At 34.3% G+C, this 22,249-nt stretch overlaps 1 protein-coding gene and 1 pseudogene across 1 annotated transcript; both read right to left on the reverse strand.

The window, feature by feature from the left end:
- Positions 1-5,438: 5,438 nt before the first annotated feature.
- On the reverse strand, positions 5,439-7,834 carry LOC148943014 (uncharacterized; annotated as a pseudogene).
- Positions 7,835-7,984: 150 nt separating this feature from the next.
- On the reverse strand, positions 7,985-8,813 carry LOC148943015 (phosphatidylinositol N-acetylglucosaminyltransferase subunit C-like). The gene is given in 2 exon segments (XM_089102637.1): positions 7,985-8,546; positions 8,548-8,813. Coding segments are annotated over 2 exon segments (828 nt in total).
- Positions 8,814-22,249: the final 13,436 nt, after the last annotated feature.

Raw genomic sequence — 22,249 nt, forward strand, 5'->3', positions numbered from 1 at the left:
TGAAATTTAGAGGATAAGCTTTCCTGGGGCCTGGGAGCTTATCGTCGAAATTTCAGCTCAATCTGATCACTCCTTCCCTGTTTTCCAAAAACCACATATCAAGATTTTTGGGAATTTGCTTGCGTCGAAAATACTTTCGTTATGCTACACAACAATTACTATTGTGTTTGTATAGTCCAGCGCCTGAGACTTCAGACTTTCAATCGGAAAACTCGGGTTCGATTCACCATCAGAGCAACTTTTTTATATACTTTGAAAAGAAACTCAGTTTCTTTTTTAAATTATTTGAAAAAAATTACGTTTTCTAAAGAGTTAAAGAGGCTGAGTTACAAGGTCGACCCTTAAAACGTACAGGGATTAGGAGGCACAGTTGGGGGGCTGTTAAAGAGGCTGAGTCACAAGTTCGAACCTTAAAACGTACAGGGATTAGGAGGCACCCTGTACGACGTGATTTGAGTATTCAGGAATTAAAAGCCTTAACATAAGAATGTTCAAGAGCGGGGGTTTGGGGGCGGCAGCCCCCCAACTTTAACTCCTGACACGATCAGCTAACAGTTAGTCAAGCAATAATAAGTAATAAACTGTACAAAAACGTGCAGAAATTATTTGAAAAAAACTACGTTTTCTAAAGAGTTAAAGAGGCTGAGTTACAAGGTCGAACCTTAAAACGTACAGGGATTAGAGGCACAGTTGGGGGCTGCCGCCCCCAAACCCCCGCTTTCGCAGCCTTTAAATATAAAAAAAATTTCTTTAAACTGAAAGTAAGGAGCGACATTAAAACTTAAAAAGAACAGAAATTATTCCGTATATGAAAGAGGCTGTGCCCTCCTCAACGCCTCGCTCTTTACGCTAAAGTTTGACTTTCTCACAACTCTTTTTTTAAACAATAAAAACTTTAGCGTAAAGAGCGAGGCGTTGAGGAGGGCACAGCCTCTTTCATATACGGAATAATTTCTGTTCTTTTTAAGTTTTAATGTCGCTCCTTACTTTCAGTTTAAAGAAATTTTTTTTTTATATTTAAAGGCTGCGAAAGCGGGGGTTTGGGGGCGGCAGCCCCCCAACTGTGCCTCCTAATCCCTGTACGTTTTAAGGTTCGACCTTGTAACTCAGCCTCTTTAACTCTTTAGAAAACGTAGTTTTTTTCAAATAATATATATATATATATATATATATATATATATATATATATATATATATATATATATATATATAAAGGTTTCAATATAATTGAAACCTTACTATTTATTTCTATTACACGGAAACTCATAGGAAAGATTAAAAAAAAAATTGGTTGATAAACTGTTTCTTCGTTTTGTTCAGTGCTATTATTTTTGTGAAATACGTAGTTTGAACTAAACAATTGATCGTTAATCATCCATCTCGAATATTTTTTTCTTGTCTGGAAGGGGAGTATTTACTTCAGTGCTTGGCTTGCTTGATATTTTTTTTTAATATCATTGAGAGGCACTGATGGGTCTCTATGATAGGCAGCGAGTATAAGTGGCCCTGCAACCACTCAAGAATAGAACCTTCATCAGAAATGAGTGTTGTTTCATGGAAAAGATAAGTCCCAATGTGGGACCTATCTTTTCTTTCTGAAGTTGGAAATGCTTGAACAAGCTATGGTTATCTTTTCTTGTTGTTTGTTCGATTTTTACAGCTTTATTTGCATCAAGCTGGGCTTGGTTTTAGTGAAAAACCTTTTATATACTTTATTGACCCTTTGATAAGTTATCATTTCCCCAAGAAGTGTTGTCTTCTTTTTCTTCCATCTCGTACATTTTTGTCACTTTGTTTTTTTTTAGATCTTTTCGTTACTTTGGGTTTGTTCTCTATTTAATTGTCTATTTAGTAAATATGTATGGTTCCGCTGGTTTAGGTTTCTATTTCTCTATAAATATTATTGATACTTTTTTTTTGATTTTATGATAAAAAAATTAGTTTTTAGGGTTTATTAATAAATTCTTTCCTATTTTCTTCTTGAAAAAGGAAAAAGAACAATATCCATAAAATATCAAATATGAGATACTAAAGAGGAAAAGCTTTTGACAGAGTGAAATGCTAGCAGAATAGAAAATTACGTGAATTTTCTGTTGTTTCGTAAAAAGAAATGTTTTTTGTAGTTGTAAACAACTACAAAAACTTTGTCGCTTTTAAGTCTTTAAGAAAAGTAATAACAGCCTTGAAGTTAAAGCAAGGAATAAACGAAACCAAAGAAAATTCTGTCATTAAGACTAAATATAGGCTTGTAAAAATAAATATTAAGACATTCTGGGCTATTTTCATCTCTGCAATGCTCAGAATATTTATTTAGCTGAACTAAAGCTGTCAAAAAAAGTATGGAGTAAATCTTACGAACTTAACTTGCCATGCAGCGCTTTTCTGTGAAATATTTGAGTTGACAGTTAGACTCTTTAAATAAATGGTTTTTGCAATTACAAACTATTAAAATAATAGACAAAACTGAAAAAAATAAAATCAGCAATTTAAATTTTACATCGCCAAAACCCTGAAGTGTACTTCCATAGCATAGACGGAAAAAGGACACATTACGAATATTAATACAATGCCAATTAAAAAGACTTAATATTTGTCAAACTAGAAACAAAGTAAAACAATACTTTAAACTATGTCTAGTGCAGAAGCTGTATTACTGGTTTGTTGTTTGGGTTTACTGGTTTGTTGTTTGGGTTTACTGCTTTGTTGTAGGCTTTGGTAGCGTACATTGATGATTATTTAATTTTCCAACTGCTTCTATCACGGGGAATATGATTTGACCATTACTTCAAGAATGGTCGAGAAAAGTTAAGATAAGATTATTCTTCAAGGCTACTAAAAGGTTAGAATCTCACCGAAGTTAGCTCCTGGATTGCCATCACGGCACATCCGACAAGAAGAAATGGCACGAGGATTTTCCACAAAAGAAGCAGAGTAACAACAATAGGTTAAAACTTTTTAAAAAAGCATAATGAAGCAGATGGGTCTAAGCTATTAACGATATAAAAATTACCAATTCCAAAAAACGACATAACAGTGAAAGATACCTAGAATAAAAAAAAAGGTTACTAAAAATCAAAACATGCACATAACTCGTCGGGTACATGCCAGTATTCCAAAGTGACATGGCTAATTAATAAGCTCTTACAGAGGGTCCCCCTCCCCCACTGACGCATTCAATTTTCAAGAACAAATTAACTTACGCATAAATAGCAAAAACTTCATAATAACTACAGAGTCAACGCAAACTGCGACAAAATAAAAGAATAAAGAAAACAAAAATCCCCAAACGATGCTACATTTGATGCTGAAATTTCACATATAAAACCAAAATCAAGCGTAGTTTTTAGTTAGTTGTTTAACCCCAATCTTTTACCTGTCCAGTCCCCTCCCTCTAATATGCCAGTAAATCCCGTCAAATTCATTGCAGCTACAATTGCATCTGGTACAACACATACCTAGTTAATATTTACTTAACCCACCCTACTGAAAGTACCGTTTGCTTCGAGCCAATTAATTATAACATACTTTTCCTTACTATCAAGATATTCACGAAAAGCCAGAAAATTACTTTTGCATTTTCCATGTCTTGCATCGGGTAGGTGAACATACAATCGAGGAAAACCATAATTAAAAATGACGTACAAGTTTCTAACATTTGAGAAAAGGTGCTATGGCATAAAAAGATTGAGGGGTAGAAACCTACCCCCAGCCCATGCGTACGCCGGACAAAATTGTAATACAACTTACATATAAAAATGCTATTTTTAGATCATTCCTCTTCAAAGCTGAGTCCTCCTTTTGGTTTACAATATATCCTGAAATACCCTGAAAAGAAAAAAAGACATAAAAAGAAGAAATCAATTTTTGTAGCGCACTAAGTATAAATATTAAAAGATCTTTATAATATCTTTAATATCTTTATTATTTAAAAGAAATATAAACATAAATATTAAAAGGTACTAAGATAATCTTGTTAGGCAAAGTCACTACAAATAAGGACAAATAGAAGTGATACCCCCCGCTTGATTATTTAGAAGCAAATTTAGTTGGCGAAGCTCAAAAAGTTAGTTTTGAGTTATTTGGCAACAAGACAAGAAGACAAGACAAGATCTTTTATTGACAAAAACACATGACAAATAAACTTCTAAACTGGTCGACGGAGAGCAAGGCTCGATGTGTCGGCCATAAACAAATATAAGAAAATGCCGATACAACAAATACAGGATAAAAAAAAACATACAAGGTAAGAGATAACAGAGGAGGCCACTCCAGCGCGAGTTACAAAAACTAATTAGTTAAAAAACTAATTATTTTGCTTATTATTTTTTTTTATCAACACTATAATATTTTTTATATAGTATCTTATTATAATAAAATATAATAATAATAATAATAATATTTTATAATTTTATAATAGAATTGTTATATATAATTATTTTACAACACTCTAGCCACCCCCCCCCTCCTTCATCAAAAAATATCCGATATCTCGTAAAAAAGTTACCGCCAAAAGCATCATCTAAAAACTTCTTCGGTGTTTGAGCTAAACAAGGCCTACTGAATTGAAATTTTTTAGAAATTACCTTGCCATGCTCAGCCCGTAGATACATTTTAAAAATAGCACCAAGCATTAGTGAAAAATAGCACCCAATATTTATGATGAGGACTTGTGAGTTCTAAGGGGTGCTTGGCTTTGCTAATTCAAGACATCAAGTTAGAATATTTTACAGATCAGGGAAAAAGCTGAAAATAACCCACGGTTTATTTCCCTATTTATAATAAGCTTTCAATAATGAATTATAGATTGTAAATTATACAATAATATACATAGCGATATTTTAATAATATCTGTTAATATTTCGAAATATATAGGCTAGTTTTGTCTTCCCGACCAAAGTTGCCACACACTAACAGTTTTGAAAGTAATTTTTGGCCCCAAAATAGATGGATTTGGGAGTTATAGTAAATCATTTGTATTTATTCACCTAATAGTTACAAAATACTTAGCCGGAAACTATGATTTTCTCCGAATTGATACTATTATTAACCTATTTAGGGTGTAATTCAATTTATTTGGCCCACTCAAAAACGTTAGCCCCCCCCCCCAAAAAAAATATACTCCCGAATTAGTCCCCAGCCCTTCTTAACCGTTAAAGTACTGGTGGCTTCCCAGGGAGTAAAAATTGTTTGGGGTGCAGACGTCAAGGAATGTTCAGGGAGCAATTCATTATTTTCTGACATTGAACAATAGGGGAAACAAGCTTTAAGTAATCCGAGGGTTGCAATACTCAAGAAAAACAACAACAATTTTCTTGTTGAATATTCTGAATTATAATTATATATTTATATATTCTGAATTATAATTATATAATTATATAATTCTGAAATATAATTATGAGGGTCCGCATGGAAACTTGAAAACTAGTTTCTATGGTTTATTATCGTTTCAAAGATTGACAAGAATGTTCATATGTTGACGATGGAAAAAGTAAAGTTGTCATACAAGAACACTTCTCCCTTGAATTACCAAGACAATTATAATGCATTTGTGTTTTATTATTTTCACAGCTTTTTAGATGCTCAAAATTCATTCGATCTTTACCATCCTTTGTATCTAGGTTACACATGAAAGGAAATTGCGCCTGGTTGGTTTCAGATATTAAATTTTGATAAGTTATTCTTTTTTTCGTCTTCAGCATGGGTGACACCTATGTATTGGTTTCCTCCAATAATGAATTTATTACCCTTCTTTATGGTGTTGCTAATTTTGGAATTTCGTCTTCACATAATTGAGAACACCAAGGGACGGCTCAGTGAGTGTACCGCTTTCTAATTGGCAAATTTCAGCACCTTCTTCTTTTGTTCTTGGCTCCAAGAATATGGTCATGCACGGGCATGAGCCCCTAGAATTCCCGACACAATTATATGCAGTTTGAATCTTCTCGTTGTTACAATCTTTCATTTCCTTGGGAATTATTGGGAAGTCACACATAAAACTTGAATGCTCTGAACCTGTTTTGTTTGCTACAGCGAAACATTCTACCTTGCTTTCAGCATCATTTGACCAGTCGACTTTTGCAACCTTGTCATCACCCAAGCTAATTCTAGTATATTTTGTTATTTTATCCGAGTTCTCAGCCTTCAAATGCCCAAAATAACCTTTTAGGTCTTTACAAGACATTTTACTCAGCCTACCTGATGAACTTTTACATTTGGCAGACGCTTCTTTTCTTGATAATGGTTTTAAAAAAGTTGTCATGCACGGGCTAGTTTTATCAAAACAGTCATATATCTTTTGAATTTGCTTATTTTCACACTGTTTCAATTCATCTGAGTCTATAAGATCAATACTGTCATCAATAGGAAAGTCTCAGAGGAAAATCAGAGTTTTGTTTGTTATTTCAGCTGTTAAATTGTTAATAGTTACTACCAAGTCCGGCTCTTTTGACCAATCAACGTCTACATACTCTTCATTCCCAACAAAGAATTGATCATGACTTTTTATGCTGTTACCATTTAAAGCCAATATGCGCTTAAGCATTCTTTTAATATCATAAGGAGACCCCGTAGATAAATTACCATTTGAATCTCCACAAAATTGTATTGCTTTTTTTCTTGATTTAGGATCCCGTAATACAGTCATGCAAAGGCATTTGCTGTTTGAATCTCCAATGCAGTTATAATGTTTTTGAATTTGATGCAGTTGAAACAGCTTTAATTTATCTGTATCTAAAAAATAATTTATCTGTCACAGATATTTCACAAAGGAAAGGCGACTCCATCATTTTCGGTGTTTCCATCATTTCATTTACTTTTGGATCTTTTTTTACTTTTGGAGAAGGTTTTTTGCAGTCTTCTGGCAAGGTAATATTTATGTACCTTCCATCTCCAATATAGAATTCAGACGTATCACATATGTTTCCATATTTTTTTTTAACAGTGCATGAAAAATGTATTTGAAGTCTTCTATTGAAACTTTAGTAGCAAGTGTACCTTTCGCCTCTTTACAGAATTTTTCTGCTTCTTCTTTTGATTGGGGATGTTGCAAAGCTGTTATAAAAGAACAACTTCCCTGGCTATTCGCCATTCAATCATAAGGGTACTGTATATCACGAATATTACATATTTTTAAGGGCGATTGCTTTAAGTACTTCAGATCATCGGTTATTTGGAATTCGCAAACAAACGGCATAGTCTCGTTTTCTTTCGCTGAATATATACTGGTTCTGGCTTTTGCTTTCGACCAGTCAACATATGTGGAATAGTTTTCATCCAAATTGAATTTCGTATGATTTTTATATATTGCCTTATTGGATATTTGTTGCTCAGATGTTCAAAGAAAACTTCAGCACCATTCTTCTCAATCTTTCCAGAGGAACCTGTAAGTTTACAGTTTACTTTTTTTACAAATTTTGCTCGCTTCTCTTCTAATGACATACCATAGAAAAACACTTTCACAACGGCATAATCTCTTTGGGTTAGCCCAGCAAGCATAGGAAATTGCTCCCTCTTTATCCTGGCAATTTTGCGATAAATCCGCCATATTAAAGAGTTTTGCATTATTTTGCACATTGTGTTTGCAAACCTTCTTCTGTTTGTTAATGATTTTTCCGTTCAATTTTCCACCAGCAACAGTTGCATTTGTTGCCTGGTTAAAGTATGTATAACATACACACTCAGTCTTTGGATTGCCTTTACAATTAGTCGAGTTTTGAAAGTAGACATCAGTCGAATTTTGGTGTAGACATTTTTTCAATTCATCAATGGCTTTTTCATCAAATGGCTTTTCATCCCGTAGACTTTGGACAACCGGAGTGAATAATTTTGTTACCATTATTAAGCTTACAATTATTTTCGTGAGTTTTTGAGAACTTTTTATCCTAAGTCTTTACCGTTTCACACTAACCCAAGTCTTAACCTGAAACCTCTAATTTATTGTTTCTCAAAATTTTGGCGTACCCAGCGTTGTAGAGGTCCTTATTCCTTATATGACAGGTTCATCCCATGGGCCATAAATATTAGTCTTAAATTTCTGAAATTTCACAAACAAATAAGGCAGAACAAGATTTAGTAAAATAAAGGCAACAACTCCTAGAACAAACAGTTGGGAGTCAGCATAATATAGACACAACAGGGATACAAAAATTAACATACCACCAACAATTTCTGAATAATTCGACAAAGCATATACATGAGGAAAAATGGCAAAATAAGTAATGGCAATTGCCAAAAGAGAAAACACATGATAGTGACTAGGAAGCCTAGAAGCTAGGCAAATCGCAGCACAAAGGGAGGTACTTAAAGAAATCTGCTTTGATGCAACAACATAAGATTTACCGTAATCAATAGAAAACAAATGTAATAGAAATTGGAGACTACAGATGGCGTAAATACTGTCGGTACTAGTTGACTCAGTCAAAGTTTTTAAAACCGCAGATAGTGCAAAAGATATGCCTAAATATATAATACTATTTCTTACTGATATCGAGGAGCCATTTTTAACAAATGATAAAATTGGCAATGTAACATATATAGCAGCAGACACTACTGATATTAATTTCCGAAATTGCACCGTTTTCCAGCAAAAAATATACGGATAAAAATATGAATACCACTGATAGGTATGTAGTGATTCTAAGTGATCCAAAAATGCTTTGTTTGAATGAAATTGGATTAAGATTGATGTTAGTCCTAAGCTCCTGTAGAAATGTATTGTCTGTATAATTATCTGCAACACCAAAATCTTCATAGAGCACTTTTTTCCAAACAGTTTTGGACGCACCGGTGGTCCTTTCTCTCACTTGATCAATCATTTTTTTATGCTTATCGTTAAGTTAGCGGCAACTTATCCACCGACTATTGTTACTGCAATATCAATTTTCTTTTTGAAGGTATTTGCCAAACCTAAAAAAAAAATCTAATAAAAGAACATAGCCAACAGGTTATTCTCTCAAAATTTTTAATTATTTGTTTCTTCTATTATATACAATAATTTTGGTACTTTTTGAAATTTCTGTTAAAAAATTAGAAAGCTAAAAACTAATTGTGTCAAAGAACATTTTGTTCTTCATGATATGCATTGATGACATCATACGGCTGTGAATCCAAACGAAAGTAAACAGCACCATAAAAAAATATAAATATTCTCTAGAACTATTGATGACACATTTATTTCGACTTTTGTCAACAAAAATAGTGACGAAGACCACACTGCCTTTCCATAACAAACAACAAAAGTACGAAGAACAATAGGGAAATCTTTTTGCAAGACAGTGGAGATAATTTGAATGAATAATCTCCTTGTTTTACCTGACTTTTTATAATTCCTGGTTGAACTTCGCTGAAGTAAGGATGTTAGGACTGTTTTGAAATTTTTTTTTAATTTTTGGCGTTGTTGGTCGAAGGTTATTGTGAGTCTTTTTTCCTTCATATTTTTGTATTGCTGATAACAGGCCTTGGAAATATGGCCGAAATATTCATTCAAATTATCTCCACTGTCTTGCAAAAAGATTTCCCTATTGTTCTTCGTACTTTTGTTGTTAGTTTTTTGTCTGGCACGAGACTTAGGTACTCCTTGACATTCGGCAAACAGAAGAGCATGAGTCAGTTTGGCGTAATAATATTAAGACGTAGCCGCACATCTCTTTCATCACGATGAGAGAATTTCATAAGTAGGTCAAACGGTACGCGGATTTTTGACAGAACAAGATCACAAGAATCTTGAAACTTTTCTTTATCAATTTTACGCTAAACTGGAACCTCATGCCACCTCTGAGTGAATATTGACGAATTATTTGCAGCAGAAAACGAGGTAGGCCTACAGATAATACACTGAACTGGGAAATGATCCGAAGTGAAACTATTCGAAAGTACAAGAACCTCACGTACTGGCAAAGAACTAGAACTAACAATATGGTCTAGATTGGACGTAGAACCAGATAGGCAGATATACGAAAAGTCCTGATTCTTCTGGTGAATAGTAAAACGGTTCTCAAGTATCCCTATTAGAATGCAGCAACGACTATTTTGGGCACTAATATCAACTTCTAAATTACAGTTAAAGTCACTCACTAATATGCACTCAAGGGACTCACGTTCGGCTTTTTTAAGGCAGCGGGCTAGTTTAGCAGCACTTATAGCAAAGGCACTATCAGATTTGTCGTCACGGTAATCAGTTGGAAGGTACAAATTTATAACTAGCAGGTTATCTAGTCAAGTTGCAAGAAAATTCTCACTGTTCTCGTATACTTCGCACGCGAGACGATTGCTTACCAACGTGGCAATACCCCCAGACGGACGGCCCCGCGGAGATGAACGGTTTGCAGGCACGGAGAACACAGAGTAGGACGGCCAGAGATTTAGTAGGTTTAGGCCAGCTTCCTTGATGAAATGTTCTTGCAGGCATATCACATTATATTTATTCACAAACTGGTTTCATAATTTTGTTGGAGAATTTCTAGCTAGTAAAAAAGTTTCTTTTGTCGGTTTCTCTTGGAGTTGATGTCTCTTGATTAAGTTGAATATTTAATTAAGTAGGAGAAATCATGCGCTACCTCCTGCCTAGCTTGTGATTTTGGGGATTATTAAGGTGGTCACATTAAGGCGTTTCTAAAAAGTATATTACATTGGACCTATTGGTCAAATAGTGTGTCATATATTCTTATTGGACCGGGAATACACCAATTGGCTGCTTCAATTTTCATACGATTTATAGCTATAAGATTTGCATTTTGGAATTTTTCCTGACAAACATAGTATTACTTTTGTAAATTTATTGCTAACGCCTTGTCACTTAGTTTCCAGATGGCTTATAATTTATCACGGTGAAACTTGTTGTGGGACGATACAACTTAGTTACATTGGAATACCTAACTCTAAACTTAGTTTTAGAACAATACTTTGTATCTTTCGTGCTATTTTTTTGTCCAATTAATTCTACCTACTCTTGACAGTTTGGAAATTCAAGATCTTAAATTTAAACTATATTGTTGGTCGCCTGTCGCGTAACATTTGGTCACACTGATATTTATTGAATATTTTTGTGAAACAGAGATGGATTTATTTATTGCTACTACCTTTTCTGTGGGAAAGATTATACAAAGTTTGTTCGATCAAGATACATTTGTTTGGCTACTTTTTAAATTGGACGATCAAGCCTTATTTGATGTCTGTGGGTTACCTTGTTTTAGGTTCATGTTTTAAGTGTTTCTATTTTACATGGGTAACTTTAATTTGAAAGGTTTGAGGTTTTTAAATTTTGATACCGTTACATATCATCCTTCCCATCGTTAACGTTGTTCTCAACGTTATGTTTACTGCTTCGCTTTTTATTTTTTGAATTTTTACCGCTTTTTATCATCGTTAATTTTTAAAATTTGGCACTTATTATTTGAATTAACTCATATTTAGTAAGACGTATATTTTTTGTCATATTCCTGATTGCTTTATGTGACCACATATATGAAAACATTACTTAAAGATCCATCAACTATTCACTCTATTTGGCGAAAGGGCCAAAGAGATTCTACTGACTAACACATTTGATTATATGATTAAGTTTGTAAATACTACTTTCCTCCACCTAATACTAAAAATGCCTCCACCTTATATGCAAATACTTCTATATGATTCAATTGTCTTGCTTCTGATAAGACAATTACTATACTACCTGATATGATATAAAGAATGAAATTACACGTTCACTATTTCTAATTCTACATACTGCTTCCACCTGACGCTTTACGGATACTGTAAGCAACTGACTTCTAAGAGCATCTTATTACATTTAAATTTTAACACACCAATATATATGAATTAAAATAACTTGCAGGGAAAAAAATTTGACACATTGATAGATTTTAACTTAATATCTGATTGAAACACTGAAGTAATTTAGCTTGCACTTGTTTTCATCTGTTTTATGAAAAGTTTTTCAATATTAATAAAAATTACATGTTAATTACATACGACATCACACTTACTTCATCATTCTACGTTTCTATAATACTCACATACGTTGTCACTTTATTTTGGGCTTCCAATGAATTAATCACTGAATCTGCTAACTTTTTATAGTATGTCTTCTTGGTAATACCCCTTTTTGCACTTATTGATTGGGATAAGCATTTAAAAATACTCATATGTATGACTTCTTGCACAAAATAGTCTGTGCGTAGTTTTTAACATCATATAAAAGGGGTTAGTGTTATAGAGTCGTTGAAATTTTTAATAGGTGCATATCCGTTGGGGAAATTACAGGGGATGGGTATCTCGATAAATGGGCTAGTCATATATTCTGAACACTTCTATCCTCGGGAAAATTTAATACGCTTACAGTTTATGTTTCCCGTAAATTGTTCACGTTCGGCCCTTCTTTTATTTGAATAAAGGGCTTTATTACAACATATAAAGGTCATTACGTTTTGATCAAAGCTTGATCTTCGGGTCTAGGTTTAACGAATAGTCTTTGATTCGTGGTTCAATGATACACAATCCTTGAGGGCTTAATCACTGGGATTTTTATTAAAATAACTTGATTGAGTATCTTCTCTGAACACTTTATTTTGGGAAAATTTAGAACGTACAGTTTATGTTTCCCACAAAATTGTTCATGTTTGGCTCTTTTCATGGATTGGGTAGGGTCAAGACTTAAACTTGGAATTGTGTATCCACATATTGCCATTGACTCGGGGTTTAAGATACATAATCTTTGAGGGATTAACCTTCAGGATTATTCCTGGTCCTTGGTATTTAATGTTTGGGACCTTGCCGTCTAAGGATAGTTTTTCGATGGATTTTTATGCAGTCTTACGACAAGACTGGTCGGGGTGGTTCTTTAAATAATCATCGATTAATACATATATATGGTTTTTTTTTGTTTGACGATATTGTTTGAGGTAGTGTTACCTGGTATTAGGTTTGGTAACTGGAATTTTCATCAGGGTATTGTCTTCAGGGATTTATTTGGTAAGTACTTATCGTTGGTTGACTAATGATGAGAGTAGATGCTACTAGGTTGCATCTGTGTTGCGTGTTGGTATATCATGACTGAATTTCCACTGATTACTCCCCTTCCTAGAATATAAATATCTAGACAGAATCATATGCTCTTTACAATCACGTAAGTTAAAACACATAAGGCAATAGTACATAATTTATAGGATATTGTAAAGGGACTATTATTTGAAGCAATAGTCGTGATTTATCACACTAACGATATCAAATTAATATGAATAAAGATAAATTTAAAGAAAAAAAACAATAAAAACAATTCTCATGCTTTTTTTGCATATTGCAGCGACACTGGATTACTGTGGGACATGGTTTTATACTGTGGGACATAGCTGCATGGTTTTAAGCAAACAGTAATTAAAGAGGTGGTACTGGACATGGTACGAATGAGGACCTCTATTCCCATTCGCTCGATCATGTCCTCCCTTGTGTTTTGGATTATGGGTTATCAGGGAGTTCCGGGTTTATGTTTTGCATCTCACTCAATTCGATGTGATCTGTCTTAACTCTTTTTCTACTTGTTCTCATAATTTTTACATAATTCAGGGTTAATAACACTCTTATAGTTAGAGAAATCATGAACACGAAGCATAGTGTCAGGAGCATGTTCCACCAAAAATTTGTTGAAAATAGTCCGTATCTACTTTCTAAATACGTCAATCTTAGGTCTTCATTAGTGAATAGGGGAAATCGGGAGTCTAAAGTTTCTCATATTTTTGTGAGCGGTAAAGTCCCCTTGACATTCTCTATTTTTGACCATATTGAGGTTTTCACTTCCTCATCAGTAATATTTGGTATGTTGTGTGATAAGTTGACTTGTTTGAAATCAAGTACCTTAGGACGTATTATACTCGTGCACGTGATTAACAATGGTGTTTTTGCTGTATCTATTCTTGCTACCGGTCGACGCCCGGGTCTTGTGATAACCATTCATGCGTCCTCTAATAGTAATTTAGTTCTGTAGCTAGAATCAATTCTTTTTGTATTATTATAACATGATAAGGTTCCAATTGTTTCTTTTGGAACATAAAATAGCCACATATCATTTCTAAGATGAACAAGTGTCTCATTTTGTACGTCATGTTAACGCGTCGCACGAATTAGGAATTTCTTCCTGTTGGATTTTTGTTAAAAATATATCTAACATAAAGAAACCGGAATTTCACGTTTTAAATAGGCAGGGTTAGCCGACATACTAGATTTTTGAATGCTACACATTTCTTAACGTCCTGTGGGTTAGCTAAGGCATATTTCCTTCTATCTTGATTGACTAGCAAGCATTCCGCTTTGGGTGTGATAGTCATAAATGAATTGGTTCTGCCTATTTTGGCTGGGAATGTAGAAATTTTATATAAGTCATATATTTATTGCTGATTTATTAATGGAATTGTTACTACAGTAAATAGTTGTTCGTTTATCTCCGTGATGTGAACCTTTAGCTTGGTGTAATAGTGGAATAGGTTTGCTACTTCTGGTTCTGTGGGTAGACGTAGACCGAATGTTAGATGTGTTTTTATTTCATCTAATATGGTTTTCAGGTTAGAAATATCTACAAGGTTGTAGGATAAGGTTCCTCCAGTAAGGGCGAACAACGTGAACTTATATTTGCTAACATTAGTTATTAGGTTAAGTAACGACATTGTCACTATGTCGAGTGACATCATGGTGAGGCTCGAATCTGATATCACACGATCTACTTCGTTCTTCAAATAATTCATTATATTTACTGTCTTTGAGATTTTCTTCGAGAGTGCCTCAGTTTTATCCCTCTGATAGTTGGCTATGCTGGCTTGTATTATTTGGACATACAAGGTCACGTTCATTGCGTTATTTAGTTTTCTCACGTTTTCCCTTAGGATATCCAGGTCTTCTTCAGTTGATAGCCCAAATAAGCGTGAAGCCAATTCTCCTACAACTGGTATTCGACTAGCAGATCTGCGGTATTTGCTTTTTCGAAAGAATACCTTGAAGATTCTCGTGGTACTTTGCTTTAACTTTTGTATTTCTGTATTGAGCCATTCGAATAATGCTTGTAGTCTCTGCATATACAATATTAAGAAGGATTGGTGAATTTATACTCTTAGGGTGTTTTTCTCATTTAGTTCAGGTAATGATTCGACGTAAACTCTGGGTGGCTCGTCGGCCATGGCCAGTCTTGCACACGTATATTTGCCGTCGATTGTCCAACCTTTCTCGGGTACGTATTTTTCTTTTTTCTTATTCTCTGAGCTTTTATTTTTGCTATTAGTATCGTGCCCTTGAACTACTATAGTTTGCGTCTCGATATGCATCATTGGGATTCTCGCTCTTGCTTGTATAAACATTTTGCCGAAGGAATGGGTATGCGTAGCTTTTTGTCTGGTCGACCATGTCCATTTTGTGAATACCGTTGGTTTCAGATACGTCAGAGCGATTAATTTTGTTTGTGAATCACCATCGAGTTTGATTGGTCCTGGAACCGTATTTGTTGCGATTGTTGATAGTGAATAGTGAATTTCTTCGGCTCGTGCTCTAGGTATGGGTGTGGTTGTCGTGGTATGTTTCCCTCTTCGTGGCTTGTCGATATTTTCCTTTTTTCCTTTTGGTGATATTTTCTTAGTAACGTTGCTTGCGGTATGATCTTGCAATAGTTGCTTAAGGTATATCCATACACTTGGTAATTCATTCAACATGGCGTAATTCCCATCATAGAGTTTTTTTTTCCTGGAAGTTGTCGCGGAAGAGCTTGTGGTGGATTTTATCGTAGTACGTTCACTTATGGGACCATCCACTTTACTTAATGCTCTTCTTCTTTGGCTTTCTCTGTTGTTAGTTCCTAGAGCCTTATCAATTCCTGCCATTTTCTTGTCAAAATCATCTATTATGAATTTTGATTTTAGTTTAGGAATAATGGGGGTAGATCTCCTTTATTTTCCTTTGATTTGCCTGTCTTTGGTTGATTGCAAGCTCTTGTCCGATTTTAAAAATTGGAATATAGAGTCTTTGAGTTCGTTGGTATTTTTCTCTAGTCTCATTTCTTGTTGGAATAAGGTTTCGAACGGTTTGAGATCTAGTTTCATAAATATCTTCCAGGCATTATGACTTGCAAGTAACGAATTCTCGTATTGCAAAATCGCAAAGGACCACCCCGACCAGTCATGTCGTAAAACTACGTAATCATTACTATACCCTAAATTACTTAACTTAACATAATTATTTTTTTAAATTGAAAATATATTACTATTATATAATCAATTACTATCCCTTAACTATGGCATTTCCTGGCAATGTGACCTCAGGCGAAATTGGATAGTATAGTTAGTTAAGACTTGGCAATTTCGAGTCAGTCGTGAGACAGTCTAGAGCCGTCGAGAGTAGTCTAGAGCAGTCAAGAGTAGTCTAGAGCAGTCTAGAGGAGTTTTCTGTGAGTTCTTGACCAGACATATGTAAGTGAACCTATGATCTAACTATTAATAGCTTTTGACAATTTATATGAGATCATTAATAAACTTATGTGGCATTACATACATCTCAGTGTATAATTGTATAAAAGTGCCTATGACAGTGAATTAAAGTGCAGATAATTTGGTATTCCTGATTCAGCTTTGTATCGCTAATGTGAGTAAAAACAAATACATTACTATCTTAATCTTATCTCTTCATGTCAGTATTTCTCAAAATAATTAGTCCTTGTGTCTCCAACCGCTCTCTAAGGAACCTGAATCCTAATAATCTGATTTCGACTCAGTATGGCTATTTATATACGCTCCCCGTTTGACCTACTATTTTAATCCCTCGCCACAAGAAATTCCCCCTCAAACTATGGTATAAAGTTTATATAGCCTCACTACAAAGATGTATAAAAATCCCCATTTGAAAACACAAAATAAAATCCCTCCGTGTGGATTGCCCTAACAAAACCCCACCATTAGAAAATTTTGAGAAGGCCTTGTTGTTCAGCGTAGTTGATTTCTAGATAGAAAATTCGTTTTTGAGGAGGACATTCCCCCAGAGCCCTCAGGGCAAGGGTTTTAAGCAATGTCCTGGGGCATGTAAGGTTTTTAAAGAAGGCGTTGTCATAGAAACTTCAAAAAAAGCTCATTTGAATGGAAATTCAAAGAGCTAGTACCGTTTTAATAGTTGAAAATGATTGGAGGAAAACTAGCCCCCCCACGCCGATCATTGCCCCAAACACATCCAATCCAATTTTGAGATAGCCATTTTGTTGAGCGTAGTTGATTTCCATTGAGAAAATATGGTTTTTAGGAGGACACTCCCCCACAACCTTTGGGGCAAGGGTTTGAAGTTATACCCTGAGGGCATATAAGAACGATGTTGGCACAATGTACTATTTATTATTTTTTTCCTTTAGAGTAGGGCAATTCATATGGAAGGGGTCGGGGTAAAAACTTCAAAAGGGGCTCATTCGATTGGAAATTGAGAGTTCTAGTACCCTTTTTAATAGTCGAAAGTGGTTTTAGGGCAATTATCCCTCCCTCCCCCCAAACGCCCATCATTCCCCCAAACACATCCAATCAAAATTTTGAGATATTCATTTTGTTCAGCGTAGTTGATTTCCAGACAGAAAATGTTTTTTAGGAGGACACTCCCTCACAACCCTCAGAGCAAGGGTTTTAAGTTATGCCCTGGGATTATATAAGGTTTTAACGGAAGGTGTTGTCGCAGAAACTTCAAAGCAGGCTCATTCGATTGGAAATTCGAAGGGCTAGTACCCTTTTTAATGGTCGAAAGTGATTGGAGGGCAACTAGCCCCTCCTCCCACGCCAATCATTCCCCCAAACACTTTTAATCAAAATTTTGAGATAGCCATTTTGTTCAGCGTAGTTGATGTTTTTGAGGAGGACACTCCCCCACAACCTGGGCAAGGGTTCTGGGCAAGGGTTTTAAGTTATGCCCTGGGGGCATATAAGGTTTTTAGAGAATGCGTTGTCGTAGACACTTCAAACAAGGCTCATTAGATTGGAAATTCAAAGGGTTAGGGCCCTTTTTAATAGTCAAGTGATTGGAGGGCAACTAGTCCCCTCCCACGCCCATCATTTCCCCAAACACATCCAATCAAAATTTTTAGATTATCATTTTATTCAGCGTAGTTGATTTCCAGATAGAAAATAGGTTTTTGAGGAGGACGCTCCCTCACAACCTTCAGGGCAAGGGATTTAAGTTATGCCCTGGGATCGTATTGGGTTTTGAAAGAAGGTGTTGTCTTAGAGACTTCAAAAAAAGCTCATTTGATTGGAAAATCATAAGGCTAGTGCCTTTTTAATAGTCGAAAGTGATCGGAGGGCAGCTAGCCCCCCCCCCCACGCCCTTATTTCCTTCAAACACATCCAGTAAAAATTTTGAGATAGCCATTTTGTTCAGCGTAGTTGATTTCCAGATAGAAAATATATTTTTGAAGAGGACACTCCCCCACCACCCTCAGGGCAAGGATTATAAGTTATGCCCTGGGGGCTTATAAGGTTTTTATTGAAATTTTTGTCGCAGAAACTTGAAAAAGGGCTCAATTGATTTTAAATTAAAGTGGATAGTACCCTTTTTAATAGTCGAAAGTGTTTCGAGGGAAACTTACCCCCCTCTCACGCCCACCTTTTTCCCTTACTCCTCCAATTAGATTGCCATTTTATTCAACTTAGTTGAAAGTTGAATTGAAATGGCCAGTACCTTTTTTAATATTTGCAAGTGGTTGGAGAGTGACTAACGCCCCTCTGATGCCGAGCATTTTCCCAAGCACATCCAATCAAAATTTTGAGATATCCATTTGGTTCAACATAGTTGAAAGATCTTGAAATAAGGTCTTTTAGGATGAGAACCCCCTCAGAACCCTCTGTGTAAGGGTTGTATGTTATGGCTTGGGGGCATATAAGGTTTATATAAAATGTTGTTATAGAAACTTCAAAAAGGCTCCAAACTAAATTTTGCCATTAGATTAAATCAAAATGCACTGTGTTAATTCTAATTTCCAATAAGGTATCTCAGCAGTCTTCCAAGAATGACTGAGGGATATTATGTTCAAACTTTCCGGGATGCTTCTGCTCTTAAAATTTAACCAAATCAAAATAGCGTAAGTCTATCCAAGCTATCAAAGAAAGTAAACAGATTTTTAGCGAATGGTATCAAGTTTTCCATTTCAGGTGAATTAGAGGAGGTATGAAACTAAATTAAACACTACTATTTGTGTCCAGATTTTTAAGAGGGTTAAAAATTATATAAGAGGGTTAAATATATTGTTTTTATATATTGTACATATATTGTAAATATATTATAAAAGGGTTAAATATATTGTTGAAAATTGCTGAAAATTTTTCTCCAGCATACTAATATCAGCTAAAACTATAAATTTAAAAAAAACGAAAAGATTTAAAGTATTATTTTCTTTTTCTCTGAAATGACTATGTCAATATAACACGAACAAAAATTAATTAAAAAAAACTTTTTCCACAAAATAAGTATTTCAAAGATAAGTAAAGAACTCCATTAAAAAAAAAAATGAGTAAAAATAAAATCAAATAATCTAACAAGCATGAAACTACCACAAATCAGCATCGATAAATAAATGAAACACAAAACAAACAGAAATTACAATAAATAACCGAGTCAAACTCAAAACGAGCAGAAATAAACATAAGTTGGGCTCAAAACCCCCTATGCCTTCCCAATGCAGGAACATAATTTGCACTTTACTGAAAAAAATATAAATGTTTTACCTTTATAGCTTTAATAAATCAAATTATACTAACATTTTGATTACTAAATATCAGTGTATGTATATTAAGCTGACAATGCACATTCATTTGTATTTTTTTCAGTACAGTACAAATTATGTTTTGGCCTGGGAAAGCAGTGGTTAAAGTCTCTTTACGACCTGGCCCTGTAAAGTCTCTTTACAAAACTCTGAAGTTAACTTCCATAGCATAGATGGAAAAAAGACTCATTACGCGTATTAATGTAATGCAAATTAAAACGACTTATTATTTGTCATAAACTGGAAGATTACCTTTTTTTTGATTACCAATGACTATATACTAATCACTGAAAAAAGTCAGTCAAAATAAACTGAACGTTAAACTTGTTGCATGTCCATTGGAGCTTAACTTAAAGACATTTCACCACGTTTTTGATTTATTCATATTATGTACTTCTTTTACTGTATCTACTCTGGAAAGTACTTTCTCTTATTCGAAGCTTTTACTGGTGGATGGTGCGTAAGAAAATTACAGTCCCAGGTAATCTTTGGGCTATGATTTTATTTAGTACCGAACAATAAAGTCAGTTATTAGGTGATAATGGTTAAAGTCTCTTTACAACCTGGCCATTGGTAGAAAAAGGCATCGGAATCCCAAATAATGCTTAAAGTGTGGATACAAAGTCCACCTGGTGAATTTCTTTGTTTGAATTAATTTTAAAGAGTGTCTGTCATAATATGCAAAAAAATTAGCTTCTAATTAGTGTGGGTTTCCCCTCCATGATCTGCTGTTGGAGTCATTCCACATTTTAAAGAAAGTTTGGTTTTCAACAAAAATTATATTTAACGTTTATTAAACAAACTGAATTTTAACAGCTAAAACCGTTGAAATTGAGTATTTGAGGGCTAATAGGAAATTCACTAACTATTATTTAATCTCCTAATTGCCAAGAAACAAAAATATTAGATGTGCAAACTCGAATCAGAAGTTTTATCATAAGGTGGAACCGATCCTTTTCCCGTTCAGAGATAAAAGTTTCCACTAATGATCATGGCTTATGGAAGTGTTGGCTCACGAGCTAAACCTGAATAATCATAAAACAGAGATGAATATAAGCTTGAAAACATTTTTGGATAAGATTTTTGTTTGCATTTTATAGAAAAGTAAATTTGACTCATTTCAGAGTAAAAACATAATTAGATTTCTCTTTTCTCTGCTATAATTCCACTGTTTAGTTTGAATTTCCGTTGAACATATTAATTTAAATGACGGGATAGTCAGAATTGATAGGGAAGAAATTTCAATCTACTAGTGTAAAGTTCAACCATGTTCATTAATTAAACCTATTTAGATTGAGAATTGCATTTTCCACTGTAAAGTAAATAAATTTTAATAATCTAAATAAGATCTTGGACTTCAAACACAGATTACAGTTTCAAAATTTATGCTAATTTTGGATATTTAATACAAAGTTATTCTCTTTTTCGGAAACAGGGAATTAGAATGGGAATTCCTACCCCATTTGATATACGTTATTCCCCAAGCTGTGGGCGGGGTCTTTTTGGTGGTGAGTTTTGTCTTGTGCATTCTTTGCATCCTTGAATGAATGTTTTTACATTTTTAAATATTTTCAGAAAATAGAAATGTATTTTTATTAAGTCAATTGTCTTGTTTCTCCCATGTGGCAACCGTTTACTGAATGTGATATCTGTAATCGCTTTTGCTTCTTGCATGTGGTAACCCCTTACTTAATGCAACATATGTAACATTTCTCCTTCAAGTGATTTTGGGATAAATGGTAGAATTTTTATTTCTTTTTTACTAAGAAAGATTTCATATCTGCACAAAATCCATCCTTATCTTGATTTAATAATATATGTGTTTTGGACAGGATATTTGTATTGTCAATGGGGTTATCTAAGGCTCTTGTGACTGGTAATTGGTCGTTTTCTTCCGTATTTCTTTAAAGAAAATTGGGTGATATATTAGTACGATCTTCTGTATACATAGGGTTATATTCATAGGCTTATAGCTTAGAAGCTATCTCGTCAATTTCGCTGTGCCATTTTTTATTATATGTTGTCAAAATAGGAATTTTCAATCTACACGTAAGGTAAACTTTTATTGCGAGTAGAGATTAGTGAAAATAATTGGTGTACACGATCACTGCTGAACACTTTTTATCTTTCCATCGTCGAATATTGTCTTTCTGCCTCCAATAAGACACGGCTCGTATATTGGATTATCGGTTCCTGGCCATCAGTTTCTATATTTAGTAATAAGGCTCCCATACCCTCTGCTGATGCGTTGGTTTGTAAGCAGAATGTTTTTGAAAACGTCTTGTAATTTAAGTTCTAGTGCTTTCAGTAACTTTCTTAAGGTTTTTAAGAGCTTTTAATGCCTTTGATTGACATTTAAATTTACTCAATCTTTTTAAAAGATTTGTTAAAGCTTTAACTTTTGCAGCTTAGTTCTTGATATAGCGCCTGATATACATTAATAGCCCGCATAGTAACATACTGTTTTGCTGATCTTTTGTTGACTTTAGCTCTTCT

The sequence above is a fragment of the Artemia sp. Qi Xiang Cuo genome, chromosome 16 (assembly GCF_049724085.1).
Source record: "Artemia sp. Qi Xiang Cuo chromosome 16, ASM4972408v1, whole genome shotgun sequence".
NCBI classification, from domain to species: Eukaryota; Metazoa; Arthropoda; class Branchiopoda; order Anostraca; family Artemiidae; genus Artemia; species Artemia sp. Qi Xiang Cuo.